The sequence below is a fragment of the Aphelocoma coerulescens genome, unplaced genomic scaffold (genome assembly GCF_041296385.1).
Source record: "Aphelocoma coerulescens isolate FSJ_1873_10779 unplaced genomic scaffold, UR_Acoe_1.0 HiC_scaffold_75, whole genome shotgun sequence".
Classification (NCBI taxonomy): Eukaryota; Metazoa; Chordata; class Aves; order Passeriformes; family Corvidae; genus Aphelocoma; species Aphelocoma coerulescens.
This window is the reverse complement of record NW_027184061.1, coordinates 1,270,061-1,294,489: the sequence shown is the minus strand read 5'-3', so window position 1 is coordinate 1,294,489 and position 24,429 is coordinate 1,270,061. Positions and strand designations below refer to the sequence as shown.

General features: G+C 55.5%; 1 protein-coding gene, 1 long non-coding RNA gene and 2 pseudogenes across 2 annotated transcripts; 1 reads left to right on the top strand and 3 right to left on the bottom strand.

Annotated features, from left to right (window-relative positions):
- The window catches only part of LOC138102438 (zinc finger protein 850-like), a 385,524-nt pseudogene that overhangs the window by 273,438 nt on the left and 87,657 nt on the right, over nucleotides 1-24,429 (top strand).
- On the bottom strand, nucleotides 12,730-15,604 carry LOC138102413 (class II histocompatibility antigen, B-L beta chain-like). The gene is made up of 4 exons (XM_069000123.1): nucleotides 15,520-15,604; nucleotides 14,681-15,003; nucleotides 13,947-14,114; nucleotides 12,730-13,301 (listed from the first exon to the last, which is right to left on the bottom strand). Exons 1-4 carry the CDS (start codon nucleotides 15,602-15,604, stop codon nucleotides 13,242-13,244), a joined length of 636 nt encoding a protein of 211 aa, XP_068856224.1. The 3' UTR covers nucleotides 12,730-13,241.
- Nucleotides 15,626-24,429, bottom strand: part of LOC138102437 (uncharacterized) — a 705,988-nt pseudogene continuing 697,184 nt past the window's right edge.
- LOC138102456 (uncharacterized) lies at nucleotides 18,406-22,912 on the bottom strand. The gene is made up of 2 exons (XR_011147423.1): nucleotides 18,972-22,912; nucleotides 18,406-18,879 (listed from the first exon to the last, which is right to left on the bottom strand). It is a non-coding gene; the product is annotated as an uncharacterized lncRNA (long non-coding RNA).

The following is a 24,429-nucleotide window of genomic DNA, read 5'->3' as shown; positions in this document are numbered from 1 at the left end:
TGTCTTTGCTCAGGGACCTGGTTGCACATGGTGGGTAATGCAGAAAGATGGAACAACATGTTGTGTACCACAGGGAGATCTGATTGTAGTGTGAAATGCTTGTATACCCCTGCTTGCTGATTGTCACTGTCACTGTTCGTATATAGCTGTGTATATATATATATGTATTAATGTGTGTGTAGAATTAGAATATCTTAGTTTGGGCATTAAGCCAACAATATGGGATAAGGGGTGGAATGTCTTGGGGTGACGTTATGATGTGTATCCCATATCGCTGCCTATGCCCAGAAATTAATTTTTGTGCCTTTCTGTGCCTCTAAACTGAGCCTGAGAGGGAGAAGAAAAAACTGAGCAAAACTTTCTCAAAGCAGTTTGCAGCTTGTTCAAGGTCACAAAAAGATAGGAGGCTTTTTTTTTTCCCCAGCTGCGGCAGGGGAGCGAGGAAGCACCCGGCTTGCTGTGTTCCAGTCAGCTTTTGGCCAGTTGTTTCAGCTTCTTGTTCTCCGGAGAGAGAGACTGAGAGTTGGACTTTGCTTTTCCTTCTCTGGAATTCCGGATTTTCTCCCTTTTCTACTGCACTGCTTTCAACCTCAGAGCACATCGGGAGGACTTTTCATCGGGCACAGAGGGCCTGGCCCTGGGCCAAGCCCCAGCTCCGAGGAGACCAAAGGGAGGACTCTAACGCTATCCCAGGTTTTTCCTCCACAGCGAAAGATTTTACCATTTAACCTCATTTTCCTTTCCCGTGTGTTTGTTAAATAAATAGTTTTATCTTCTTCACTTTCCTTCGAGGAAAATTTATTTTTTTCCCGAACCTGGTGGGGGAGGGGTGGTTGTGCCTTCTCTCAGAGTATATATTTCTAAATTTGGCCAAACCGGTACAGCCCCTTAATGTGCACCCCCACTTTGTATAACATCCGATATTCATGCCTCTGTTAAGGCTTTGTTCTTCTTCGGGAAGTTCAGGAATTTCGCAGGACCTTGGCTGAGCAGCAGTTCGTGTCAGTTAGTAACATTTTCTGAAATTTATGGTTTCTCTCGTTACATCCTTACCTCCAAGTCCCTGGCCCTATCTCCAATGGGATTCACAGCATCTGTTTCTAAAGACACGTTCATTTTTTTCCTTTTAATCCCCCCCTTCTTATTTTTTCAGTACTTTTCTTTACAAACTTTAAAAATGCCTTAATCTGTTCTTCCTGGGCCTTCTTTGGTTTTGGGATTATTCTCAGTGACCTCATTCTGTGTCCTTTTGCAGCCGTTTCTGGGTCAGGAGGCCTGGCTGCCACCTGCATGCCCTTGATCTGTTGCCTCTGGGAGGCGTAGTGACCTGGTTCAGGAACGGCACGACGACCACCTCAGGTCGTTCGGACCATCAGCTCACAGACACCAATGTGGTGGACGGCAAAATGGCGTTTATTCGTGGATTACATAGGGTTAAATAACCTGGGTTTGCCACGTCACTTCCTTCTGCTCACCTATCACCTGTAGAGGGGAGGGGTTTTACCTGTCCCGTACAGCGCGATATCTTCCGAACGCCTGTCCCTAATCACCTACATTTCCCCCCCCTCTATCCTGAGTTACCCGCATTTCCCCCCCCACCATGATTTATTAAGAAACATACAAAGTATAAATGGTATAAAATTTCAAGAACTAGTAAAACCTACATAACAAGTTATAAAAAGTGGTATAACATTCACAAAATAGATGCGCTCTAGAGCAATTGTTGGCGGTCAACAAATAGAATGTTAACCTTTTCTAACCGGCTTTTAACAAATGACACCAATTTGTTTAGTATGCAAGGCCCAAAAATCAACGTTAGGAGTAACATAGTGAGGGGGCCTATTAGAGTGGAAATAAGGGTGGTCAGCCATGGAGACTGGTTAAACCATGACTCGAACCATCCTTGTTGGGCTTCTCTTTCTCTTTTCCTCTGGGCTAGCCTTTCCCTTAGTTCAGTCATTGAGTCCCGTACGACTCCGGTGTGGTCTGCATAAAAGCAGCATTCTTCTTTCAAGGCGGCACACAGGCCTCCTTGTTGCATGAGCAGGAGGTCCAGTCCTCGCCTGTTCTGCAGGACAACTTCTGAGAGCGAGGAGACAGATTTCTCTAGAAAGGAGATGGATTTTTCGATTCTTTGTAAGTCCTCATCAATAGTGATCTGCAGCTGAGAAAGTCCCTGGTGTTGGGTCACGAGGGCTGAAACACCTGTGGCCGCGCCGGTGGCTCCAAGGCCGAGCAGCATTGCGATGGTTATGCCTGTTATTATTTCTCTCTTGTGGAGCCGGCTAGGTTCTTCAAGAAGGTGGTACATTTCTTCTTCTTGGTGATACAGGACTCTAGGAACAATTAAAACTTGGACACAAAAGTCAGCAGAGCTATCGAATCTATCAAGAAGCACACAGGGGCTTATTCCGGATCGCTGGCAAACAAACATTCCTGATGCGAATGGGACCACCCACTTATTGATCGTTTTGTTAAGTTTGACAAATTCAGTACAGACATTGCCTATTCGTTTTGCTAAGGCCGCATTGCCAAAGCACTTGCCTTGGCCTGTGATCTGACTCAGAGTCCTCTGGTGTCCGCCTTGCCCTCCTACTCGGACCGGGAAAGCTAGCGAGGCTGAAGGGGCCCATTCAGCACAGGCTGTTTTTATCTTTCTCCAGTCTGTAAGCGGAGTACGTTCTTTTTCAAATTTCCCCTTGGCCCGGGTAGGAGCGCGGTAGTTATTGCTTTTATCTATTTCAAAGTCGGAGTCGGTTACAGACCATTCGTCAAGCCACTCGCTCCAGCTATAGTCCGACTCAGAGCCGGAAGTCGACTGACTGGATACTTCCGGGCTCCGGAGCTTTTTCCCCGGGCTCCTACCCCGCCCCTTTCCCTTAGGATTGGGCCGCTCCTTCCCCCTGGGCTCGCCCCGCCTCCTGCTGAGGGAGGCTCTTGCTGTATAAGGGCACGTTTCCGGGCGAGCGCTCTGGTTGGCCTTGGCTCCCCCTCCGGGATTCCCTCCCCTTTTCCGTTCACGCGCGTCTGCGGCATCCAGCGGACCTCCCCCGCTCCCGCCGGCCACATGTGCGCACTCCGGCGAACCTCCCCCGCTCCCGCCGGCCACGTGTGTGCACTCCGGCGGACCTCCGCCGCTCCTGCCGGCCACGTGTGTGCCCCCCCCATGCCCTCCGGGGTCGGCGCCATTCTGCGGGGCATAGGGCGGGGGTCTCGCCCATGCCGTTTCGGACTCCGCTTTAATGGCAGCCCCCCTGGCTTCCTCCACCAGCCCGCCCCAGAATGACTGCGCCCGCTCCTTTCCCTCTGTAGGTAGGGTTGGGCTGGGGGGCCGTGGAGAGGGTGCCTGCTCCTGCGAGTCTGTGCGCTCGGCAGGGCTGCTTTCATCCGTAGTTTGCGTGGCCGCCCCAACTCCCAACCGCGGTGTGGCCAGCAAACAGTTCCGTGCGGCTTTCCAGGTCTCCTGCTCTTGCAGGGCCTTACGCAAAGCCTGCACGACTTTTCCCCATAATTTAAGGTATTTCCCCGAACCCGAGGACATTGTTTCATCGGCTAGAGCCTTAGTACATCTGTCCCATACTTCTGGGTGGAGGATATCCACCGGTCGGTCTATGACCCCAATTTCCAATAGCCTCGCAACAGCGAGTGTAAAATCTTTCGGTTTGCAATCGATACCCCATTGCTTATGAATCTGAGATACGACCTTCGCGAGAGCTTCCATCCTCCTCGCTGGTCCGGGAGCGTCCTCCCCGCCGGGCTGGTCCTGCCGCACCGGCCGCCGTTCACCCGTCCAGGCGAATTCCCGATCCCGATTCCGATTCCGGTTCCCGGGTTTCGGCACCACTTGTTGCCTCTGGGAGGCGTAGCGACCTGGTTCAGGAACGGCACGACGACCACCTCAGGTCGTTCGGACCATCAGCTCACAGACACCAATGTGGTGGACGGCAAAATGGCGTTTATTCGTGGATTACATAGGGTTAAATAACCTGGGTTTGCCACGTCACTTCCTTCTGCTCACCTATTACCTGTAGAGGGGAGGGGTTTTACCTGTCCCGTACAACGCGATATCTTCCGAACGCCTGTCCCTAGTCACCTACATTGATCCCCTGCTGAATGAGCTGCACTGAGCAAGGTGTGGTGCATGGTAAAAAGATGAGAGTTGCTGTAGCACCTGAGAGGAGAAACAGCATTTGTTTAACCCATGGTCTGCCAGGGAACCACGAAAATGTGTCCCATTCCCATCCTTTCCACATTTGGAGCAGTACATGAGCTGCTTTCTTCTTTCCTTTGTTCTCTGTTTCACCACTTTTCCTTGGCCATCTCTTTGCCAAGAGCACTTTGAGTCATTTAGTTTTCCCCAACCTCCTGGTCCTTCTGAGAGAGAATCTGATGCCATCCCTGGGTGAAATGTGGCGTTGCTCATGGGAGTGGATTGGTGGGTGAGAAGGTCAGGAGCTGGAGCTGTGGGCTTGGTTATGATTTGGAGGACAGCTTGTAATCTAATGATGCATTGAAATGATTAATGGGTTCTCTGGCACCTGGTATGAATTTGTTTGGGTTCCCAGGGGCTGCTCCATGGTGTTGTAGGATTTGTTCTGGTGGCCGTTCATCTTTTCCCCATTTTTGGGTGCTCCCAAAAATGCCAGGGATGCATCAATTGACCTCTTTTCTCTGATTAAATCATCACATCCTTGGATTCCCAAGTGATTTCGCTGAACTTGTGGCAGCAAAAGCAGCCCAGTGGTCAAACGCACCCTGTATAACCCAGACAGTGCCAGCAGATGTTGGAGTGGGGAGAGGGATGATTCCCCCCCGCTTTTGTGAGTGAAGTTCTCCCAACATTCTCCGTTTGCTTTAGTAAGGAATTCCAAACATGGATGCCCGGGGAGATAATTGAATATCTGCCCTGGGTCTGGCTCTTCTTCTTGCCAAAGCCAATGGCAGCAGCCGTACCCGTGGCATCTTGGTTTCTCCCAGCAGCTTCAGAAGGTGTTTCTTTATTTCCCCATTCATTCTTTCCACCCTGAAAGACCACCAGACCTGAACTCTGGGAATGCCAGGGCACTGGGAGGTCCCACTGAGTTCCTGAAGCAGCCAGAAAGGCCTGAAGGATCTTTCCTGTAAAATGAGTTCCCCTGTCTGAGTCTATTGCTTCCACAATCCCGTATCTTGGAATTGTTTGTTCCAAACATGCCTTAAGAACTGATGCAGGGATTGCTGAAGCAGTCGGAAATGCTTCTGCCCCGCTGTGAGCTGCCATGCTGTTAGCAGAAGACATTGAAGCCTTCCTGCTCAGGGCATTTCAGTGCCAGGCTCTTCCAAGCACCCCCAGCTCGGCCCTTTGAGCTGAGCATGCGGGCGCTGAGCTGCGCTTTGTCTCATTCCCTTTCCTTAAGAGCAGCGTGTCTTGTCACTCTTTTCCTTTCTGCTGCCCTAGAAGCCCCATCCCTAAACACCTTTTCTCCCTCAGGCCAGGGAATGTCTGGTAAATCTCTCCTAGGCCGGCTCTGGAGCTCTGTCACTTGACTGCAGCCATGGGTTTCTTGCCAGCCCCGTGTCCAGGGCCGTTCAAACAGGAGGCTGGGTTCAACCCTTGCCCTGTCCTCAACTCTGAATCCTCCTGTTCCATCCAACAAGTTTCATTCTGTAAGAACCCAGCGCTGCTCATCCATTTAGAGGCTCCTTTGGTTAACAAAGCTTTACCTTGATGCCAGGCTGGAACAATGAGAGATTCTGCTGCTGTCAGTTTTCAGGCCTCAGTTCCCATTAAAGCCGGGGCTGCACAATTCTGCAGACAATGAGGCCACTCTCTGGCCACTGGGTGAAACATTTGAGCCCAGGAATTCCTTTGGCATGGCCCTGTTTAACATCCACATGCAATTCAAATGGTTTTTCCCTGTCTGGGAGGGCCAGGGCAGGAGGCTCAGTTAATCTGCTTTTGAAGCCTTGAAAATTGTGCTTTCCTTCTGGTGTCCATGATGGGGTTTCTTGCCTGGCAGGAGAGGAGTGTTGTAGGGAGAGATGCCTGGCTCCAGAAGCGCTGCCTTTAGCAGGGACTCAGTAAGAGGCTGTAACCCCTTCCTTGCCTCCCTTGGAACAGGGTATTGCTTTTAGACACCACTTGTCCTGGATGCTCCAGAGGAATTTGGAGAGGCTCCATATCTGATTTTCCCTATTTCCCTGGGGGCTGCCCACACTTCTGGGTTCCCTTCAGCAGAGGCCTTCGCAGACATCTGACACAAAGGTCCAGCAGCATTAGCCTCTGTATCTCCTTTGACAATATGAATTTGCATTCCCACTTCAGCCATCAAATCCCTTCCCAGTAAATTACAATCAGAATTAGGAGCAAACAGAAATTGATGCATTTCAAACCCATCCCCCACATCTACTGATAGTGGTTGAATAAAACACCCCTGCTCATCTTTCCCACTTATTCCCTGAATAATCAAGGAACTTCTTGACAGTTTCCCCCCTTAGGTGTCAGATTCGGAGTGGATCGAGAGGCCCCTGTGTCCATCAGGAGTGGCCTCGTCTCGATCCGGACGCGCCCTGAATGTTCTCAAGGGCTCTGGTGCGGTGGGTCCCTGGTCTGCTGGGAGCTCTGCCAGCCCTGACAATCCATGTCCATGTGGGGTGGACTTGCTGGTGCTGAGGGTGCTGCTGTCTGTGCTTGCAGTGTCCTTCTGGCCTGCAGATGGACCCCTGATTCCTTGCCAGGGGCTGTTTGGGTGGGCTCTGCCGTGCCGAGGAGGGCAATGCCTGTGCCAGGTGCTTGTGGCCGCCGCCGTCCCCTGGGTGCTGGGGCCCCCTTGGGCCCTGCGGTTCATCCCTGGGGGGCTGTAGAAACTCTGCCATGGCCTTTGCCTTCACCTTGGCCTTTTGCTCATCCCTTCTTGCATTGCCCTGCTGAGCCTTTCTGGCCAAGTGCTGCAGGGGCTTCTTGTGCCTCTCCTGCAGCCCCCTCAGTGCCTGTGGGTGCTCATCCTCTGACAGCTGCTGAGCTTTCTGCAAAATCATTCGTTTCTCCAGTGACCCAAACAAGATCGTTGAAAGAAAATCCTGATCCTTCCACATCCCGCAGCCTCCTGGGGGCCGGGGCCACTGCCAGCCCTGCCCGGGGGGTGTTGGGGTCAGGCAGTGCCCGGCACTGAGCCCCGGCTGCCCCACAGCCCCGGCCCGGCCCCACAGCTCCCCACAGGCCCCCAGCCCGTGCTGCCCTGTCCTGCTGCTCCCCACCACAGAGAAACACCCTGAAATCCTGAGCTTCTTTTTCCCCACCCTGGAACGTGGGGTACAAAAGATCTGGATCAGCTGGCAAATGTTGAGGATAAGATGGTGCTGAAAAGCATCCCAGTCCTCACTTTTTTCTCTTCCTCCTCTTTTCCATCTTCCTTTTCCTTTCTTACCACATAGATTCCTCCTGCTGCTGTTTGCCTTAACCATATTCCTGCACACTCCCTTCAACCAATCCCTTCCCAGCACACCAACACCATCCGTCCCCTGTTGCTGAGACCCCTTCTCCACTTCCCTTTTTACCCCTGCTGGGTGTCCATGTCCTTAATTAGCTCTGGGAGAATGTGCAAACTGCCTCAACATTGTCCCCTTTTGTTTGGGAAACGATGTCCATGGTTCTGTTCAGGCTTTGTTGTTGTTCTGGAAGTTGAGGAATTGAGCAGGAGCTTGGCTGAGCAGCAGTGTGTGTCAGTCAGTGCCATTTTGTGGAGCTGCTGGTTTGTGCTGTCACTTGCTTGTGTGCAAGTGCGTGTGGCTGTGTCCGAGCAGATTCAGAGCATGTGTTTGTAAGGAGGCGTTGGTGTTGTTGGTTCGCTGGGGGTGCCCGGTTTTCGGGCCATCCCCCCTGGAGCAGGGTGTCCCCCCTTGGTGCAGGCGCGGCCCTCAGGCAGCGCTCAGCCAATCAGAAGGCGCGGCGCTGGTGACTCAGCAGTTGCCAGGCAGAGCCGCAGCGCCCGGCGCTCCCCAGCTGGAGCCCACGTGTGGCCCGGCCTTGGCGCCCCCCGCCAGGGGAATTTGGGGAGGTGGGAGGGGGGGAGCGCCAAGGCCGGGCCGGGCCGTGCTGTGCTGGCAGAAGTGGCTGCGGCGGGGGCCGAGTGCGGGCAGGAGCGGCCGAGAGCCCAGCGCTGCCCCAGCCCGAGCTGCCGCAGCTGCATCGCTGCTCGTGCTGTGCGATCCGAGAGCTCTGGGGGGCAGAGCGAGCCAGGGCTGGGTGCTGGGCCTGGGGGGAGCAGGAGAAAGGCTGGAGGAGCAGGGCTGGAGACCAGAATGGTGAAACGATGGCCGTGGGAGCAGCAGGTGGGATTCTGCAGGAGAAGGAGTAGTGTGAGGAAGAGGCGTGTGAGGAAGAGTAGGGATACAGGAGGAGGAGGAAGAGGAGGCACCGCAAGGTTCCATCACTCGCTGTATCTGCAGCCTCCCCCCAGCCCCAGGAGTGTTGCCTCCCCCCATCCAGCAGGTGATCAGGGAGGGGGATCCACGATTTTCCCGTGGGTGAATCTTGGTGTTTCTGAGGTTTTCTTGGGCTCCATGTTGGTGCTTTGGTTTTTTTGTGGGGGCTGAATGTGTTTATATTCTGGAGGATGTTTTGTCTGAATCTTGATGTTTTGGGAGTTTTTGGTCTGTGTCTTGATTTTTGGGGGCATTTTGGGCTGAATCTTGGTGTTTTGGAGGTTTTTATGGACACAAGATGCCCGGTGATGGACCTGGGCAGGAGAAGCCCCCAGCCCAAGGCGCTCACCCCTTGTTTTTTCCCCAATCCAGGATTTGTCAGTCCCAAGGCGTGGCTGGATGGAGGAGGAGGAAAAGCCCCGGAGATGCTGCACGAGGAGGGGCTGCAAACGCAGCCCAGAGAGATCCAAGGAGGAAAGAGCCCCCCTGTGCCGGGAAGGCGGCCGGAGATCCAGGCAGAGCTCAGAGCTGGTGGAGAAGCCTCAGGGCAGGGAGAAGCCCCACAAGTGCCCGGAATGTGGGATGGGCTTCAGATGGAACTCCAAACTTATCCAGCACCAGAGGATCCACACTGGGGAGAGGCCCTATGAGTGTGGGGAATGTGGGAAGGGCTTCTCCAGCAGCTCCGAGCTGCTCCAGCACCAGGTGGTCCACACCGGGGAACGGCCTTATGAGTGCTTGCAGTGTGGGAAGAGCTTTGGGTGGAGCTCCACCCTGAGGGCACACCAGCTCACCCACACTGGGGAGAGGCCCTACGAGTGTTCTGAGTGTGGGAAGAGGTTTCAGAGGAGCTCCCACCTCCTCCAACATCAGCGCATTCACACGGATGAGAGGCCCTTCTGCTGCCCCGACTGTGGGAAGGGCTTCAAATGCAACACCAACCTTATAAAGCACCACCGTATCCACACCGGGGAGAGGCCCTACGAGTGTCCCCAGTGTGGGAAGAGCTTCTCACACAGCTCAAACTTGACCCAACACCAACGGAGGCACCGCTAAGGGAAGCCCTGCGAGTGCCCCGAGTGCGGGAAGAGCTTCGTGCGCTGCTCCAGCTCCATCCCCTGTGGGAGGATCGGCGTTGGATGATCCCCAGTGACCCCCGTGGGGCAGAGCCCTGGTGACCCCCGTTCTGGGTGATCCGTGCTGGGTGGGGGGAAGGTGTTGGAGAGATTTCTTTGCCTTCTCCTTGTGCTGCTGGGATTTGGTTGGGAATAAATTCCCTCCCTGTGCCCAGGCTGGCTCTGTTGTGCCCGTGCTGGTGCTTGGCGTGGGATCTCTCCCGGTCCTTCTCTCAGCTCCTGGACCTTTCCTTGTATTTCCTGTCCCTGTGCAGTAGCAGAGGGCAGGGACAGAGAGTTTTTAGTGTTTCCTGGCATCCAGTAAAGGCCAGCTTAGTCCGGCGGGTTTTGAGGGGCTTGTGGGGGTCCTCCGTTTGCTTATTTAAACCACATGGAAACGCGGGAATTCCTTTTGTTCCGGCTCTCCTGCCGGAAGATGGAAGGGGGCCTTGGAGCCTCCGGGCCCCGCCGGGTCAGGGCCCCTGCACCCCCTCCTTTCCCAACGCCGCAGCACAGACCCTGTGTCACTGCTGGGGGGGAACTGTCCCAGAGCCGCAGGCAGCTAAAGCCAGCCATGGAGTGCCACACAGCTAAACCCATCCGGCGCGGCTCCCTGGCACCGGCGGGTCCCTCTCCTCTCCACGCGGGGCCGGCGGAGCCAGCGGGAGCCGGCGGAGCCTCCTGTCTGCAGCCAGCACACTCCGCGCTGAACTGAAGAGGACACCACGCAGCCAGCAGCACAAAGGGAGCCAGGCTTTCTCCACCGTAGAGCCCGAACAAGAACACTCTTCAACGTGGCGGCTTCGGAGTCAGAGAGAAGAGAAAGTGAGTCCTGTGGGACGGAGCTGGAAATGGCGACGGGAGAAAAGAGGGCGGTGCCGCAATTCTCGCGCGCAGCTTAAAAAACTTCCTGCAGGCCTGTCTCGGTTTGAAAGACAGGTGTCTGCTAAGGAAGGCAGAAGCCTCCCTTGGAGTGGCAGATATAACCCCTTTCCCTCTGAGTTATTATAATTTTGAAATCAAGGGTCTTTAGGCAAAGATGTGGGAAATAGGAATAACAGTTCTTTACTATATATATATAGATATATATAGATATATATATATAACTAGTCAAACAAAACAACAACAACTATGACAGTAACAGCAAACACAAACCCAGTCCCAGCCTTCTCGGCTGTCAGGCCCTTTCCCCTCGGGTGCAGTTCCGCTCGCAGCCGACAGGGATCGCTGGCGGCTCCCGGTGAGCAGGGCAGGTGCGATGGTTCCCCCGCGGCTGCAGGGGGCGCTCCGGAGCGAGCTCGGGGAACACGCGGCTGCTCTGATGCCCTGGGATCCCGGGGAAGGATGGAACAAAGGAGCTTCACAAACCGGTGGGCAGCTGGTCCCGGGTTCCCGGAAACAGCAGGCTGGACTGGTAGGCTGGAGCGGCAGGCACAAACACAAATCCCGGGTGGCAGACGAGATGTATCCAAAAGGGGAACCCCCCGGGGCTCCAGGCAGGCAGGTTGAGCACGGCTACAGCGTAACGAAGGCTCGAAGCAGCAGCGGGGTAGGGCGGCCGCAGCCCAGGCTCCAGCAGGGCAGGGAAAGCAGCTTTGGGATCCCCGGTGTTGTTTCCAGCAGAAAGGAAAAACGCCGAAAACGGGAACCAGCAGCTCCTTTCTCTGCATCTTCTCCCTCCAGACGACTGAACTGCCCGCCAGGTGAGAACAAAAGCCTGGACGGGCCCTTTTGTCTTTCTTAAGTATGGCTATCTCCTCTCAAGTATGGCCATTTATCTCCTAGCAACATGCTATGGGAAAAAATTCCTTTAACAGAAAAAAAACTAGGACTAAACTAAAAACCCCAACAAGGCCGTGGTAAGAAACTGTAATATCACAAACTGTTTGGCTCTTTGATCCATTTGGAGTACATGGAGGGATGGAAAGTTAACCTATGGCCCATGAAATTTATGAAAAGTGCCTATGCCAGGCTATATAGAAGTATTGAGAGGCTTTTAGAGACTTCCTGTCACAAAAAAAAAAAACAAACAACCCTTTGTGTTCAGGCCAAAGTAATTCATCCTTACAAAGACTAATAACCCCATGTGAAGGCCCATGTCTGGCAGTGTGAAGGAACTCTGAGATTTTTCAGGGCAGAGATGTTTTACACCACAGCAGATTGTTTCTTTCCGGGCGGGTCTGCTGTTGGTGACACTTTGGGAACCACGTGATGCAGAAGAAAACCCTTTTTTCCTTAAGCATAACAAAGAGACTCTTCAAGAACTGCAACACTGACTAAAATCCCATGTTCTGCTTCCTTTTGCGAGTTGGGTAAAAGGAGGGAAGTGCTGGAAGAGAGGGGAGGTTTGCTTGAATTTCTTGTTAATTCTTTTTACTTTTAATTCTGTTGGTAATAAACTTTTTCTTTGTACAGCAACTGTTTAAGTTTGAACCTGTTCTGCCTCGCAGGCCTCTAGTTTTCCTCAATATTTTCTTATTTTCCCCTTATGAAAAATAACACATTTCGTGTGCTTGACTCTCAGCTGCGTCAAACCACGACAGGCAGAGCCCTGGTGCCTCCTGAGTGATCCATGTTTGGATCCAGTGTCCTGGGTTTGCATGGCCAGGCTTTGGAAATAGGGGGCCTCCAGGGGTGGCTTCCTTGAGCAGCTTCCAGAAGCTTCCCCCGTGTCCGGCTCCTGTTCCGCCCCGCCCCTGAAGGCGAGGGTGACCCAGGGTCTGGTTCACGGCTCCCCTGGGGCAGATGAGAGTGAAACAACAGTGAAAGATCTGTGTTCATAAATATATCTCTGTGGGGTTTATTTCAGAACAGTTTGGTTGCTGTGTGAAGGGGTTTGGAGCCCTTTTGGTTACCACCTCCAGTAATATTAAAAGCATAAAAGTAACACTTAGGAAACGTGTAAGGGCAAAGAAAGTATGAGAGTAGAAGGATACACAGTCAGCAGCCCTGGATCAGCAACAAAACTTTTGGTTTTGGTTGTTCCAATGTCACTGTCCTTGGTGTAAGTGATGGTCCCAGGCTGGATCCCGTGGGGGCTGGGGAAGCCCCGGAAACTCCAAGTTCGGTGGGTTAATACAGGTTCAGGTTTGGGTGAACACCCAGGTACCTCCTGCGGGGGAGTTTTGCAGTGTCCGATGTCACACTGTGGATCCCGGGGCACTTTGGGGGCTCTGATGGTTTATGGCCCCTTCTAAGACATGGCCCTGCCCCTCCCGGCAGCGCAGCTGAGCCAGGCATGGCCCATGCGAAGGGATGGCAACCTCCAGCCCTCTGTGTGCATGTCCCGGGCCTGCCCCGGGCGGGTTCCCAGAGCTGGGCCAGTTGTGTAAGGGAGGGCGCTGCCCTGCTCCAAAGCCCTGTCCCACCTGGCCGGATCTGCTTCCCATCGGCCTCTGCCCTTCCCTGGCTCCAGGCCCGGCTCGGCCCCTCCGGGCTGGGTGTTCCCCCCCTGTGCCCCCGGGCGCTCCCTGTGCCCACGGCCAGCAAAGGCCCCGCTGCTGCTGCCGGTGGCCAATGGTTTGAGCCACTAACCCGGAACATTTCAGTCCCTCACAGCTCTGCACCCCAAAAGCCGAGAGGGATCGAAGGCGCCTCACAGCGACTCCATCCCACTGCAAACGGCTCAATTCCACCTCAAAACAACTCCATCCCACCTCCAAATTTTGGGGTATCCCCTGTGCCCAAACTGCTCCCAGTTGTAGATGTTCCTGTCCATGAACTTCACCCAGTTGTTGTCATCAAGGAAGTGCCAGTGGGCTTTTCCCCAGGAATGGAACACACCTGTGTGGGAGACAGGTCAGGGGGTGCCCCCCTCCAGCAGCCCCCAGCACCCCACAGCAGGTTGGGAGCTCAAGAGATCAAGTGATGGGGAAACAAAGGGACTCTCATGGGAAGCCCTTTCCTGCTGTCCCCCCGGCCCTTATCCCCCTCTCAGACACCTTTCCCATCGTCCCTGCACCCCTCCCCACTCACCCAAGAGCTCCTCGCCCGCAGCCGGGGGCTCCCAGCACCCAGAGCAGGGTGACACGGGGGGGAAAAATGAGGGGCCCCATTCCTGATCCATCCTGGGGCCGGTTTTGCTCCCCCGATCTCGGCTTCCCTGCGGGGTTCCCCAGAGTCCCTCCCCACTACCCCAATAAACGGGACCGGGCCGAACTGGGACGCTTTATTTGGAACACTGGGAGAAGCCGGGTGGGGGCAGAGTGAAAGTGGGGCTGGGGGGGACACACGACCCCCCCCCAAAATCAGCGCGGGGATGGAGCGGGGGGTCCCGGCCGGGCCCGAGGCCACGGGGAGGGGCTGCGGCCGCCGGCGGCTCAGGAGCTCTGTGGGCAGAGCAAAGGGGGTGACACCGGGCTGGGGGGCCCCGGGGGGGCACACACGCTCTGGGGGAGGGGGGATGCGATCCCCGGGACCCCCCATCACCTTCTCGAGGAAGTGAAAGCCGAGCCCCAGCGCCAGGAAGATGAAGCCCAACACGAAGTCCCCAATCCCCGTCAGAATCTTGCTGCGGGCAGTGTCCGCTGGCATCTGTCGGGGGTCCACAGGGGTCAGGACCTCTCCAAAAAGCCCCCAGAGAGCCATCAGGACCCCCTAAACCCCTCTTTTTTTCATCCCCAATCTGTCCAGAACGCTGTTAAACATTCCAGCACATGCCAAACCCACTCTCATCCCCTCCAGGACTCCACAAACCCCATCCCAGTTGCTCCCTGCCCTGCGAGGATCCCCCAAACCCTCTCCCAGCCCCTTTGCCAAGGTTAAAAAGAAGGGTGGCTCTTGATGGAATGCCCAACACCGAAAAACAGGACAAGAGATCGGCCTAGAAGCACAGACAGCTTTGGGTTGGGGTGTTCTGAGAGAAGTGAGCTGCCCTCGTGAGAGGGGAGTGGACTGAGAGCACTGGGGAGGCACTGGGAGGGCACTGGGAGCGACTGGGAATGGAGCGCGCGGCACTGGGAGGCCGAGTCCAGCACGGGGCACTCGGCGCTGCGGGTCTGCCTGGCAACTGATGAGTCATCAGAGAGACGCGCTCTGATTGGCTGAGGGGCGTCAGCGCCACGCAGGGCTGGGATGGTCACGCGCGGGGGCACTGGGAGAGACTGGGATGGACTGGGATGGACTGGGAGGGACTGGGAGGGACTGGGACACCTCAGGGGAACCTGGAAGGACAAGAGGCCCCGGGGATGGGCACCAGGGGGGCTGAGGGGCTCCAGGCTCATCCCCAGGGCAGGGCCCGAGGGGACTCGCTCTGCCCGACGTTCTGCACCTCTGCGGGCCGCGAGCAACGGGGCAACGATGTCGCGGTGGTGCCGGCAGAGCCTGTCCGCCAGAGCCCGTTTGTACCCCAGTCTGGCTGGATGGCTGTTCCAGCACTGCGCCTGTTTCTCCCCACACGGGCTGTCCCCCACAAACAGCCCCACATCGCTGGCGAGTGCAGTTGCTGCTCCCGCTGTCAGATGCTCCTCTGCACCCGCTCGGTGCCCTTAATGAAGTGACACTCGGACTTCATCATCCCCTGGAACACCCCTGTGTGTGTGGGACACAGCTCAGGGGGTGCCCCCCTGCAGCCCCCAGCACGCCCAGAGCTCCGGGAGCCACCCCGGATCCCCGCTCCGCAGCCCCTGTGCCGCCACGGGACCCTCCTGCCCGTGCTCTGACTTCCTCTTTTCCACCCTTCTCCCTATTTCACATCCCCTCTCCCACCATTTCCAGCCGCTCCCCAGAGGAGTTTTGGACTCCCATTCCCCCCTTTTCACCCTTTCCACCCTTTTCCCCCACAATCCCCCAATCCCCAGCCCACTCCCGCTCAGTTTTCGGGTCCCATCCTCCACTTTTCCCCACTTTCCCAGCCCCTCCCACCCGTTTCTCCCCCTCTCTTCAGCCCCCTCCTGCTCTTCCTTTGAGGGTCCCCTCCAGCTCTCACTCATTTTAGGGGTCCCATCACCCCTTTTTCCCCTTCTCCCCCCCTTTCCCATCGTGTCCCGCCCTCCCCCCTCACCTGAGAGCTCCACGCCCGCAGTCGGGGGGGCTCCCAGCACCACCAGTGCCACCAGTACGGCCCCAGCTGCCACCACTCGCCCCATGGCCAGCGCTGGCCACGATTTTGATTGGCTGAGGGGCTTTAGGGACGCTGCAGCCTCGCGGTGGGGTTTTTTGGAGGGGGAACCTCGAGATGCGGGGCAGGTGGGAGCTCAGTTGTGCCCAGAAATGTGTCCCCAGGGACGCGGGATCTCAGGGGTGCCCATGGCCTGGGGTGACGCTGGCCCGGTGCCAGGCACCCACCAAAGCCACTCTGTCCCTGCCCCCCGCAGCCGCACAGGGGAGAGAAAATGGAACCGAGGGTTCCTGGCTGGGGATAAGGACCGGGAGAGATCCCTCAGCAAACACCGGCACGGGCACAACAGGCTCTAATTAGAGATACTAATTAAATTGATGACACCAAAAAAATAACAGCAGGAGAATGAGAAGGAAAAGACGACCCTTAAAAACACCCTCCCCCCCCTCCTTCCTCCTTCCCAGGGACTGTGGGGGCATCTCTGCATCCGGCACCTCCATCTTTGGAGCTGCCAGGGATTGGCTCTGCCAGACATGGAGAAAGCTTCCAGATCCTTCTCTCAGAAGCCACCTCTGACCCAACCCCGCTACCAAAACCAGGCTGTGCAAGCACAATAGAGCCCCAAAACTGGGGACCCAGGTATCCAGGAGCTCAGCTGCACCCCAAAATGGGGATGGAGATGTCCAGGGGCTCAGCTTTGCCCAAAAACGAGGCCCCAGCTGAGAGCATTCTCTGCTCGGCTGACCGCTGCCTGAGGGCTGGGGCTGCAGCAAGGGGGGGGGACACCCTCCTCCAGCGGGGATATCCCGTAAACGGGGGACCCCCACAAGCCCCTCACAACCCCCGGGGCTGGGCTGGCCCTGCCTGGATGCCGGGAGACACCAAAACCGCTCTGTCCCTGCCCTCTGCTACTGCACAGGGACAGCAAATACAAGGAAAGGCCCAGGAGCTGAGAGAAGGACTGGGAGAGATCCCGCCCCGAGCCCCGGCATGGGCACAACAGAGCCAGCCTGGGCACAGGGAGGGAATTTATTCCCAACCAAATCCCAGCAGCACAAGGAGAAGGCAAAGAAATCTCTCCAACACCTTCCCCCCACCCAGCGCGGATCACCCGGAACGGGGGTCACCAGGGCTCTGCCCCACGGGGGTCACTGGGGATCATCCAACGCCAATCCTCCCACGGGGGATGGAGCTGGAGCAGCGCACGGAATTTCCCTTAGCGGTGCCTCTGTTGGTGTTGGGTCAAGGCAGAGCCCTGTGAGAAGCTCTTCCCACACTGGGGACACTCGTAGGGCCTCTCCCCGGTGTGGATGCGCTGGTGGCTGATGAGACTGGAGCTTTGCTTGAAGCCCTTCCCACAGTCGGGGCAACGGAAGGGCCTCTCTTCTGTGTGAATCCGCTGGTGCACAAGGAGAGTGGAGCTGGTCTGAAACCTCTTCCCACACTCAGAACACTCATAGGGCCTCTCCCCGGTGTGGATCATCTGATGTTCAATCAGGTTGTAGCTCCACCAGAAGCCCTTCCCACATTCCCCACACTCATGTGGTCGTCCCAAGGTGTGGATCACCTGGTGTTTCATCAGGTGGGGCCTCTGCCTGAAGCTCTTCCCACATTTCCCACACTCATAGGGCTTTTCCCCAGTGTGGATCCTCTGGTGTTCCCTGAGCTGGGAGCTGTCTCTGAAGCCCACCCCACATTTCCCACACTCATAGGGCCTCTCCCCAGTGTGGATCCTTTGGTGGCTGACCAGGTGGGAGCTCTGGCTGAAGCTCTTCCCACATTCCCCACATTTATAGGGCTTCTCCCCAGTATGGATCCTCTGGTGTTCCCTCAGCCTGAAGTTCCATCTGAAGCCCTTCCCACACTCCAAGCACTTGTGGGGCTTCTCTCCACCCTGAGGCTTCTCCCCCAGCTCTGAGCTCCGCCTGGATTTCCGGCCGCCTTCCCGGCACAGGGGGGCTCTTTCCTCCTTGGATCTCTCTGGGCTGCGTTTGCAGCCCCTCCTCGTGCCGCATCTCCGGGGCTTTTCCTCCTCCTCCATTCAGCCACGCCTTGGGAATGACAAATCCTGGTTTGGGGGGAGAAAAAAGGGGTGAGCGCCGTGGGCTGGGGGTTCCTTCTGCCCAGGTCCATCTCTGGGAGTCTCCAGGGCTTTTGCGTCCATAAAAACCCCAAACCACCACAATTCAGCCCAAAAAACCCTCTCAGCACTTCCCCCTCTCTGATCTCTCCACTTTGGTGTTCTGGGGCTCTCCTTTCCCTGGCCTCATCGGGGTCCCGTGGCTCCTGGGGTTCTCCCCTCTCTGGGGTCCCGCTCAGGGATGATCCAGGGATTTTGGGGGTCCCAGGGGTCCCTTCTCCCCTGATTCTCTGCTCCAGGCTTACAGCAATCCCAGGGGTCCCCCCTTATCCAGGCTCACCCCATCTCCAGGCTGCTGGGGGTCCCGCAGCTCCGGGATCGCCCCTCTCCCCTCACCCCACCCTGGGGCTCCCGGTGTTCCCCTCCACCACTCTCCTGGGAGGCCCCAAGACCGATTTCCCCCTCCCACCCTCGCACCGGGATGGAGCCCCCAAAATATCCCCCGAAGGGGCATTTGCGGCTCAGCTTTGGGGACCTGCAGGATCCAAACATTGCCCCCCCTCCTCTGCCCCAAAATGAAACCCTCCCAGGGACCCACAAAGAGATTTGGGGCTCCATTCCAGAAGCTGTGAGCTCCAAACACCCCCCAAGAGAAAACGCCGCCTGGGGACCCCGTCACGATCTGCTAATACAAGCAGGGGTTGTGATGGTTCATTTATCGATCTCAGAGTGTAAAAGGACACAAGGGATTTCAGTTTTAATCAGAACAGTGCACCTTTATTAAGTGCCCACAGCACGGTAATGTGATAGAGGAGAGAAAGGGAGAGAGATAAAGAAAACAAAGTAAAAAGAGTAGAGAGGAAGGGGGTGGGGGGGAATAGCTACCAACGGATGAGACGAAGTCCTCGTGGTCTCCTGCCAATAGATTTGTCTTCTTTCCGTGGGGAGATCTCGTCTCGGTTAATTTAGAAAGTCCCTTTACAGCCCTTTTCAGAAGCAAGGGGCAGCTGGCCAAGAGCTGGGGAAACCTACAGCCGTTGTTATGGGGCCCGTTGCTTTGGGAAGCAGGTACAGGACAGGTGTACAGGACAGGTCATTCCTTTCCGCTTCAGCGCAGTCCTTCCCGCCTGGGCAGCGAGAACGGCGCAGTCCATTGTGACCTGCATCAATTTCCAGACACTCCACCTCAGCCAGGCCAGGCCTCCTGTGTTCAGTCTCTGTCCCTGGCGATGATCGTGAGGCAGATGAGGGATCTTCGGACCGTCTCTTACAGAGCCCCCGAGAGATTTGGGGCGAGCTCCCCCTCCCCGCTCACCTGCGGGATGCTCCCGGGGCTGCAGCGGACAGAGCGGGCTCCGACCCCGCGCTTCCCCTGCTGCTTTTCCTCTTCCTGCTCCTCCTCTGCCTCTCTCGCTCCTCTTCCTCCGGCTCCACCTCCCCCGCCTCCTCCTCCATCTCTCCTCCCGCTCCTCCTCCTTCCTAATCCCGCCTCCTTCTCCTCCTCTCTCCGGGCCCTTCTCCCGCTCCTTCCTCATCATCTGGGGATTTTTTGGGGGAAGGGCGTTGTCCCAATCTCCTGTTTTTTCAGGGTTGTTCTCCTTTCCCGCAATTTTTGGGGTTTGCAGTGGCCAAACTCCTCTTTTCCCATGATTTTAGGGCTCTGGGTTTTCCTCAACTGCCCTGTTCCCAGGATTTTGGAGGGTGCTGGGAGTGCCCTCCCCCCCCCCGATTCCAGGATTTTTAGAGACTGACAGTACTCAAACTCCTCCTTTTCCACCACTTTGGGGTCTGGGAGTGCTCAAACCCTCCTTTTCCTGACATTTCGGGGGTCTGGGAGTCTAAAAACCCCCCTATGTCCAGGATTTGGGGAACTGGATGTTCCCACATCCTCTTTTTCCAGGATTTTGGGAGGTTGAGGATGCCCAAACTCATCTTCTTCCAGGATTTCGGGGGTTTTGGTGTTCCCTAACCCCTCTGGTTCCCTGGATTTTGGGCTTTATGTGTTCCCCAACCCCCCTGTTCCTGGGATTTTCAGTGGTGGCAGTGCCCCAAATCCCCTTTTCCAGCATTTTAACTCCTGGAGTTGCTCAGTCCCAGATATCCAGGAGCTCAGGTGCACTCCAAGATGGGGATGAAGATGTCCAGGGGCTCAGCTGTGCCAAAAATGAGGCCTCAGCTGAGGGCATTCTCTGCTTGGCTGAGCGCTGCCTGAGGGCTGGGGCAGCAGCAATGGGGGGCACACCCTCCTCCAGCGGGGACATCCCGCAAACGGGGGACCCCCACAAGCCCCTCACAACCCCCGGGGCTGGGCTGGCCCTGCCTGGATGCCGGGAGACACCAAAACCGCTCTGTCCCTGCCCTCTGCTACTGCACAGGGACAGGAAATACAAGGAAAGGCCCAGGAGCTGAGAGAAGGACTGGGAGAGATCCCGCCCCGAGCCCCGGCATGGGCACAACAGAGCCAGCCTGGGCACAGGGAGGGAATTTATTCCCAACCAAATCCCAGCAGCACAAGGAGAAGGCAAAGAAATCTCTCCAACACCTTCCCCCCACGCAGCGCGGATCACCCGGAACGGGGGTCACCAGGGCTCTGCCCCACGGGGGTCACTGGGGATCATCCAACGCCGATCCTCCCATGGGGGATGGAGCTGGAGCAGCGCACGAAGCTCTTCCCGCACTCGGGGCACTCGCAGGGCTTCCCTTAGCGGTGCCTCCCTTGGTGTTGGGTCAAGGCTGAGCTGCTGGAGAAGCTCTTCCTGCACTCGGGACACTCACAGGGCCTCTCCCCGGTGTGGATGCACCAGTGGAGGGTGAGGTGGGAGCTCTTTTGGGGGGCCTTTTTCTGTGGGATTTCAGAGTTTAACGCAACCGGGTGTTTGCAGTAGCCAAACTCCTCTTTTCCCATGATTTTAGGGCTCTGGGTTTTCCTCAACTGCCCTGTTCCCAGGATTTTGGAGGGTGCTGAGAGTGCCCAGACCCCCCCTGATCCCAGGAGTTTTAGAGACTGAGGGTACTCAAACTCCTTTTTTCCACCTTTTTGAGGCTCTGGGAGTGCTCAACCCCCCTTTTCCTGGAATTTTGGGGGTCTGGGAGTGTCAAAACCCCCCCGTCTTGGGGTGACTTTATGATGTGTATCCCATATCGCTGCCCTCTGCCCAGAAATTAATTCTTGTGCCTTTCTGTACCGGTTTGGCCAAATTTAGAAATATATCCTCTGAGAGAAGGCACAACCACCCCTCCCCCACCAGGTTCGGGAAAAAAAAAATTTTCCTCGAAGGAAAGTGAAGAAGATAAAACTATTTATTTAACAAACACACGGGAAAGGAAAATGAGGTTAAATGGTAAAATCTTTCGCTGTGGAGGAAAAACCTGGGAAAGCGTTAGAGTCCTCCCTTTGGTCTCCTCGGAGCTGGGGCTTGGCCCAGGGCCAGGCCCTCTGTGCCCGGTGGAAAGTCCTCCCGATGTGCTCTGAGGTTGAAAGCAGTGCAGTAGCAAAGGGAGAAAATCCAGAATTCTAGAGAAGGAAAAGCAAAGTCCAACTCTCAGTCTCTCTCTCCGGAGAACCAGAAACTGAAAACAACTGGCCAAAAGCTGACTGGAACACAGCAAGCCGGGTGCTTCCTCGCTCCCCTGCCGCAGCTGGGGAAAAAAAAACAACCTCCTATCTTTATGTGACCTTGAACAAGCTGCAAACTGCTTTGAGAAAGTTTTGGTCAGTTTTTTTTTCCTTCCCCCTCTCAGGCCCAGTTTAGAGGCACAGAAAGGCACAAAAAATTAATTTCTGGGCATAGGCAGCGATATGGGATACACATCATAAGGTCACCCCAAGACACTTTCTATGCCCTCTGAGAGGGGGAAGGAAAAACTGAGCAAAACTTCCCAAAGCAGTTTGCAGCTTGTTCAAGGTCACAGAGAGATAGAGATTACTTTTTCAGCTGCGGCAGGAGAGCAAGAGGGAAGGGAAGCACCTGGCTTGCTTTTCTTTCCAGCCACCTTTCAGCAGTTTTTTTCCTCAGTTTTTTGAATGTTTGTTTTTTCTGGGACTTTTTTCTTTTTTCCCTTTTCTCTCTGCTGGACAGTTTCAACATCAGAATACATTGGGAGGACTTTCCATAGAGGCCTTGGCCCTGGAGGTGGGCCCACCACCCTGTCCCAGCTCCAAGGAGGGGGAGAGAGAGATCTACGGAAGGACTCTGAAATTTTCCCAGGTTTCTCTCAGCAGATCAAGAGGTTTTATTATTTAGCATCATTATCCTTTCCATGTTTGTTTGTTAAATAAATAGGTTTTATCTCTTTCAGTTTCCTTTGAGGAAAATTCATTTTTTCCTGAACCTGGTGGGTGAGGGGTGGTTGTGCCTTCTCTCAGAGGATGTATTTCTAAATTTGAGGAAACCGGCACACAGGAGACCCCCATGGAAGGAAGAACAGGAACGGCTCCTTACAAACACATGCTCTGAATCTGCTCGGACACAGCCACACGCACTTGCACACAAGCAAGTGACAGCACAAACCAGCAGCTCCACAAAATGGCACTGACTGACACACACTGCTGCTCAGCCAAGCTCCTGCTCAATTCCTCAACTTCCAGAACAACAACAAAGCCTGAACAGAACCATGGACATCGTTTCCCAAACAAAAGGGGACAATGTTGAGGCAGTTTGCACATTCTCCCAGAGCTAATTAAGGACATGAACACCTGGCAGGAGTAAAAAGGGAAGTCGAGAAGGGGTCTCAGCAACAGGGGACGGATGGTGTTGGTGTGCTGGGAAGGGATTGGTTGAAGGGAGTGTGCAGGAATATGGTTAAGGCAAACAGCAGCAGGAGGAATCTATGTGGTAAGAAAGGAAAAGGAAGATGGAAAAGAGGAGGAAGAGAAAAATAGTGAGAATAGGAATGTTTACAGCACCATTCCCGATCTTACCCTCAAAAAGGGCCAAAACCCTCTAATCCTCAGGGCCAGCTACATCTCTTTGTATCCCCGGTTTCCAGGACAGGGAAACAAGGAGGTCAGTATTTCAGGGTGTTTCTCTGTGGTGGGGAGCAGCAGGACAGGGCAGCACGGGCTGGGGGCCTGTGGGGAGCTGTGGGGCCGGGCCGGGGCTGTGGGGCAGCCGGGGCTCAGCGCCGGGCACTGCCTGACCCCAACACCCCCCGGGCAGGGCTGGCAGTGGCCCCCGGCCCCCAGGAGGCTGCGGGATGTGGAAGAATCAGGATTTTCCTTCATCGATCTTGTTTGGGTCACTGGAGAAACGAATGATTTTGCAGAAAGCTCAGCAGCTGTCAGAGGATGAGCACCCACGGGCACTGAGGGGGCTGCAGGAGAGGCACAAGAAGCCCCTGCAGCACTTGGCCAGAAAGGCTCAGCAGGGCAATGCAAGAAGGGATGAGCAAAAGGCCAAGGTGAAGGCAAAGGCCATGGCAGAGTTTCTACAGCCCCCCAGGGATGAACCGCAGGGCCCAAGGGGGCCCCAGCACCCAGGGGACGGCGGCGGCCACAAGCACCTGGCACAGGCATTGCCCTCCTCGGCACGGCAGAGCCCACCCAAACAGCCCCTGGCAAGGAATCAGGGGTCCATCGGCAGGCCAGAAGGACACTGCAAGCACAGACAGCAGCACCCTCAGCACCAGCAAGTCCACCCCACATGGACATGGATTGTCAGGGCTGGCAGAGCTCCCAGCAGACCAGGGACCCACCGCACCAGAGCCCTTGAGAACATTCAGGGCGCGTCTGGATCGAGATGAGGCCACTCCTGATGGACACAGGGGCCTCTCAATCCACTCCGAATCTGAGACCTAAGGGGGGAAATTGTCAAGAAGTTCTTTGATTATTCAGGCAATAAGTGGGAAAGATGAGCAGGTGTGTTTTATTCAACCACTATCAGTAGATGTGGGGGATGGGTTTGAAGTGCATCAATTTCTGTTTGTTCCTAATTGTGATTGTAATTTACTGGGAAGGGATTTGATGGCTAAAGCGGGAATACAAATTAACATTGTCAAAGGAGATACAGAGGCTAATGCTGCTGGACCTTGGTGTCAAATGTCTGCAAAGGCCTCTGCTGAAGGGAACCCAGAAGTGTGGGCAGCCCCAGGGAAATAGGGAAAATCAGATATGGAGCCTCTCCAAATTCCTCTGGAGCATCCAGGACAAGTGGTGTCTAAAAGCAATACCCTGTTCCAAGGGAGGCAAGGAAGGGGTTACAGCCTCTTACTGAGTCCCTGCTAAAGGCAGCGCTTCTGGAGCCAGGCATCTCTCCCTACAACACTCCTCTCCTGCCAGGCAAGAAACCCCATCATGGACACCAGAAGGAAAGCACAATTTTCAAGGCTTCAAAAGCAGATTAACTGAGCCTCCTGCCCTGGCCCTCCCACACAGGGAAAAACCATTTGAATTGCATGTGGATGTTAAACAGGGCCATGCCAAAGGAATTCCTGGGCTCAAATGTTTCACCCAGTGGCCAGAGAGTGGCCTCATTGTCTGCAGAATTGTGCAGCCCCGGCTTTAATGGGAACTGAGGCCTGAAAACTGACAGCAGCAGAATCTCTCATTGTTCAAGCCCGGCATCAAGGTAAAGCTTTGTTAACCAAAGGAGCCTCTAAATGGATGAGCAGCGCTGGGTTCTTACAGAATGAAACTTGTTGGATGGAACAGGAGGATTCAGAGTTGAGGACAGGGCAAGGGTTGAACCCAGCCTCCTGTTTGAACGGCCCTGGACACGGGGCTGGCAAGAAACCCATGGCTGCAGTCAAGTGACAGAGCTCCAGAGCCTGCCTAG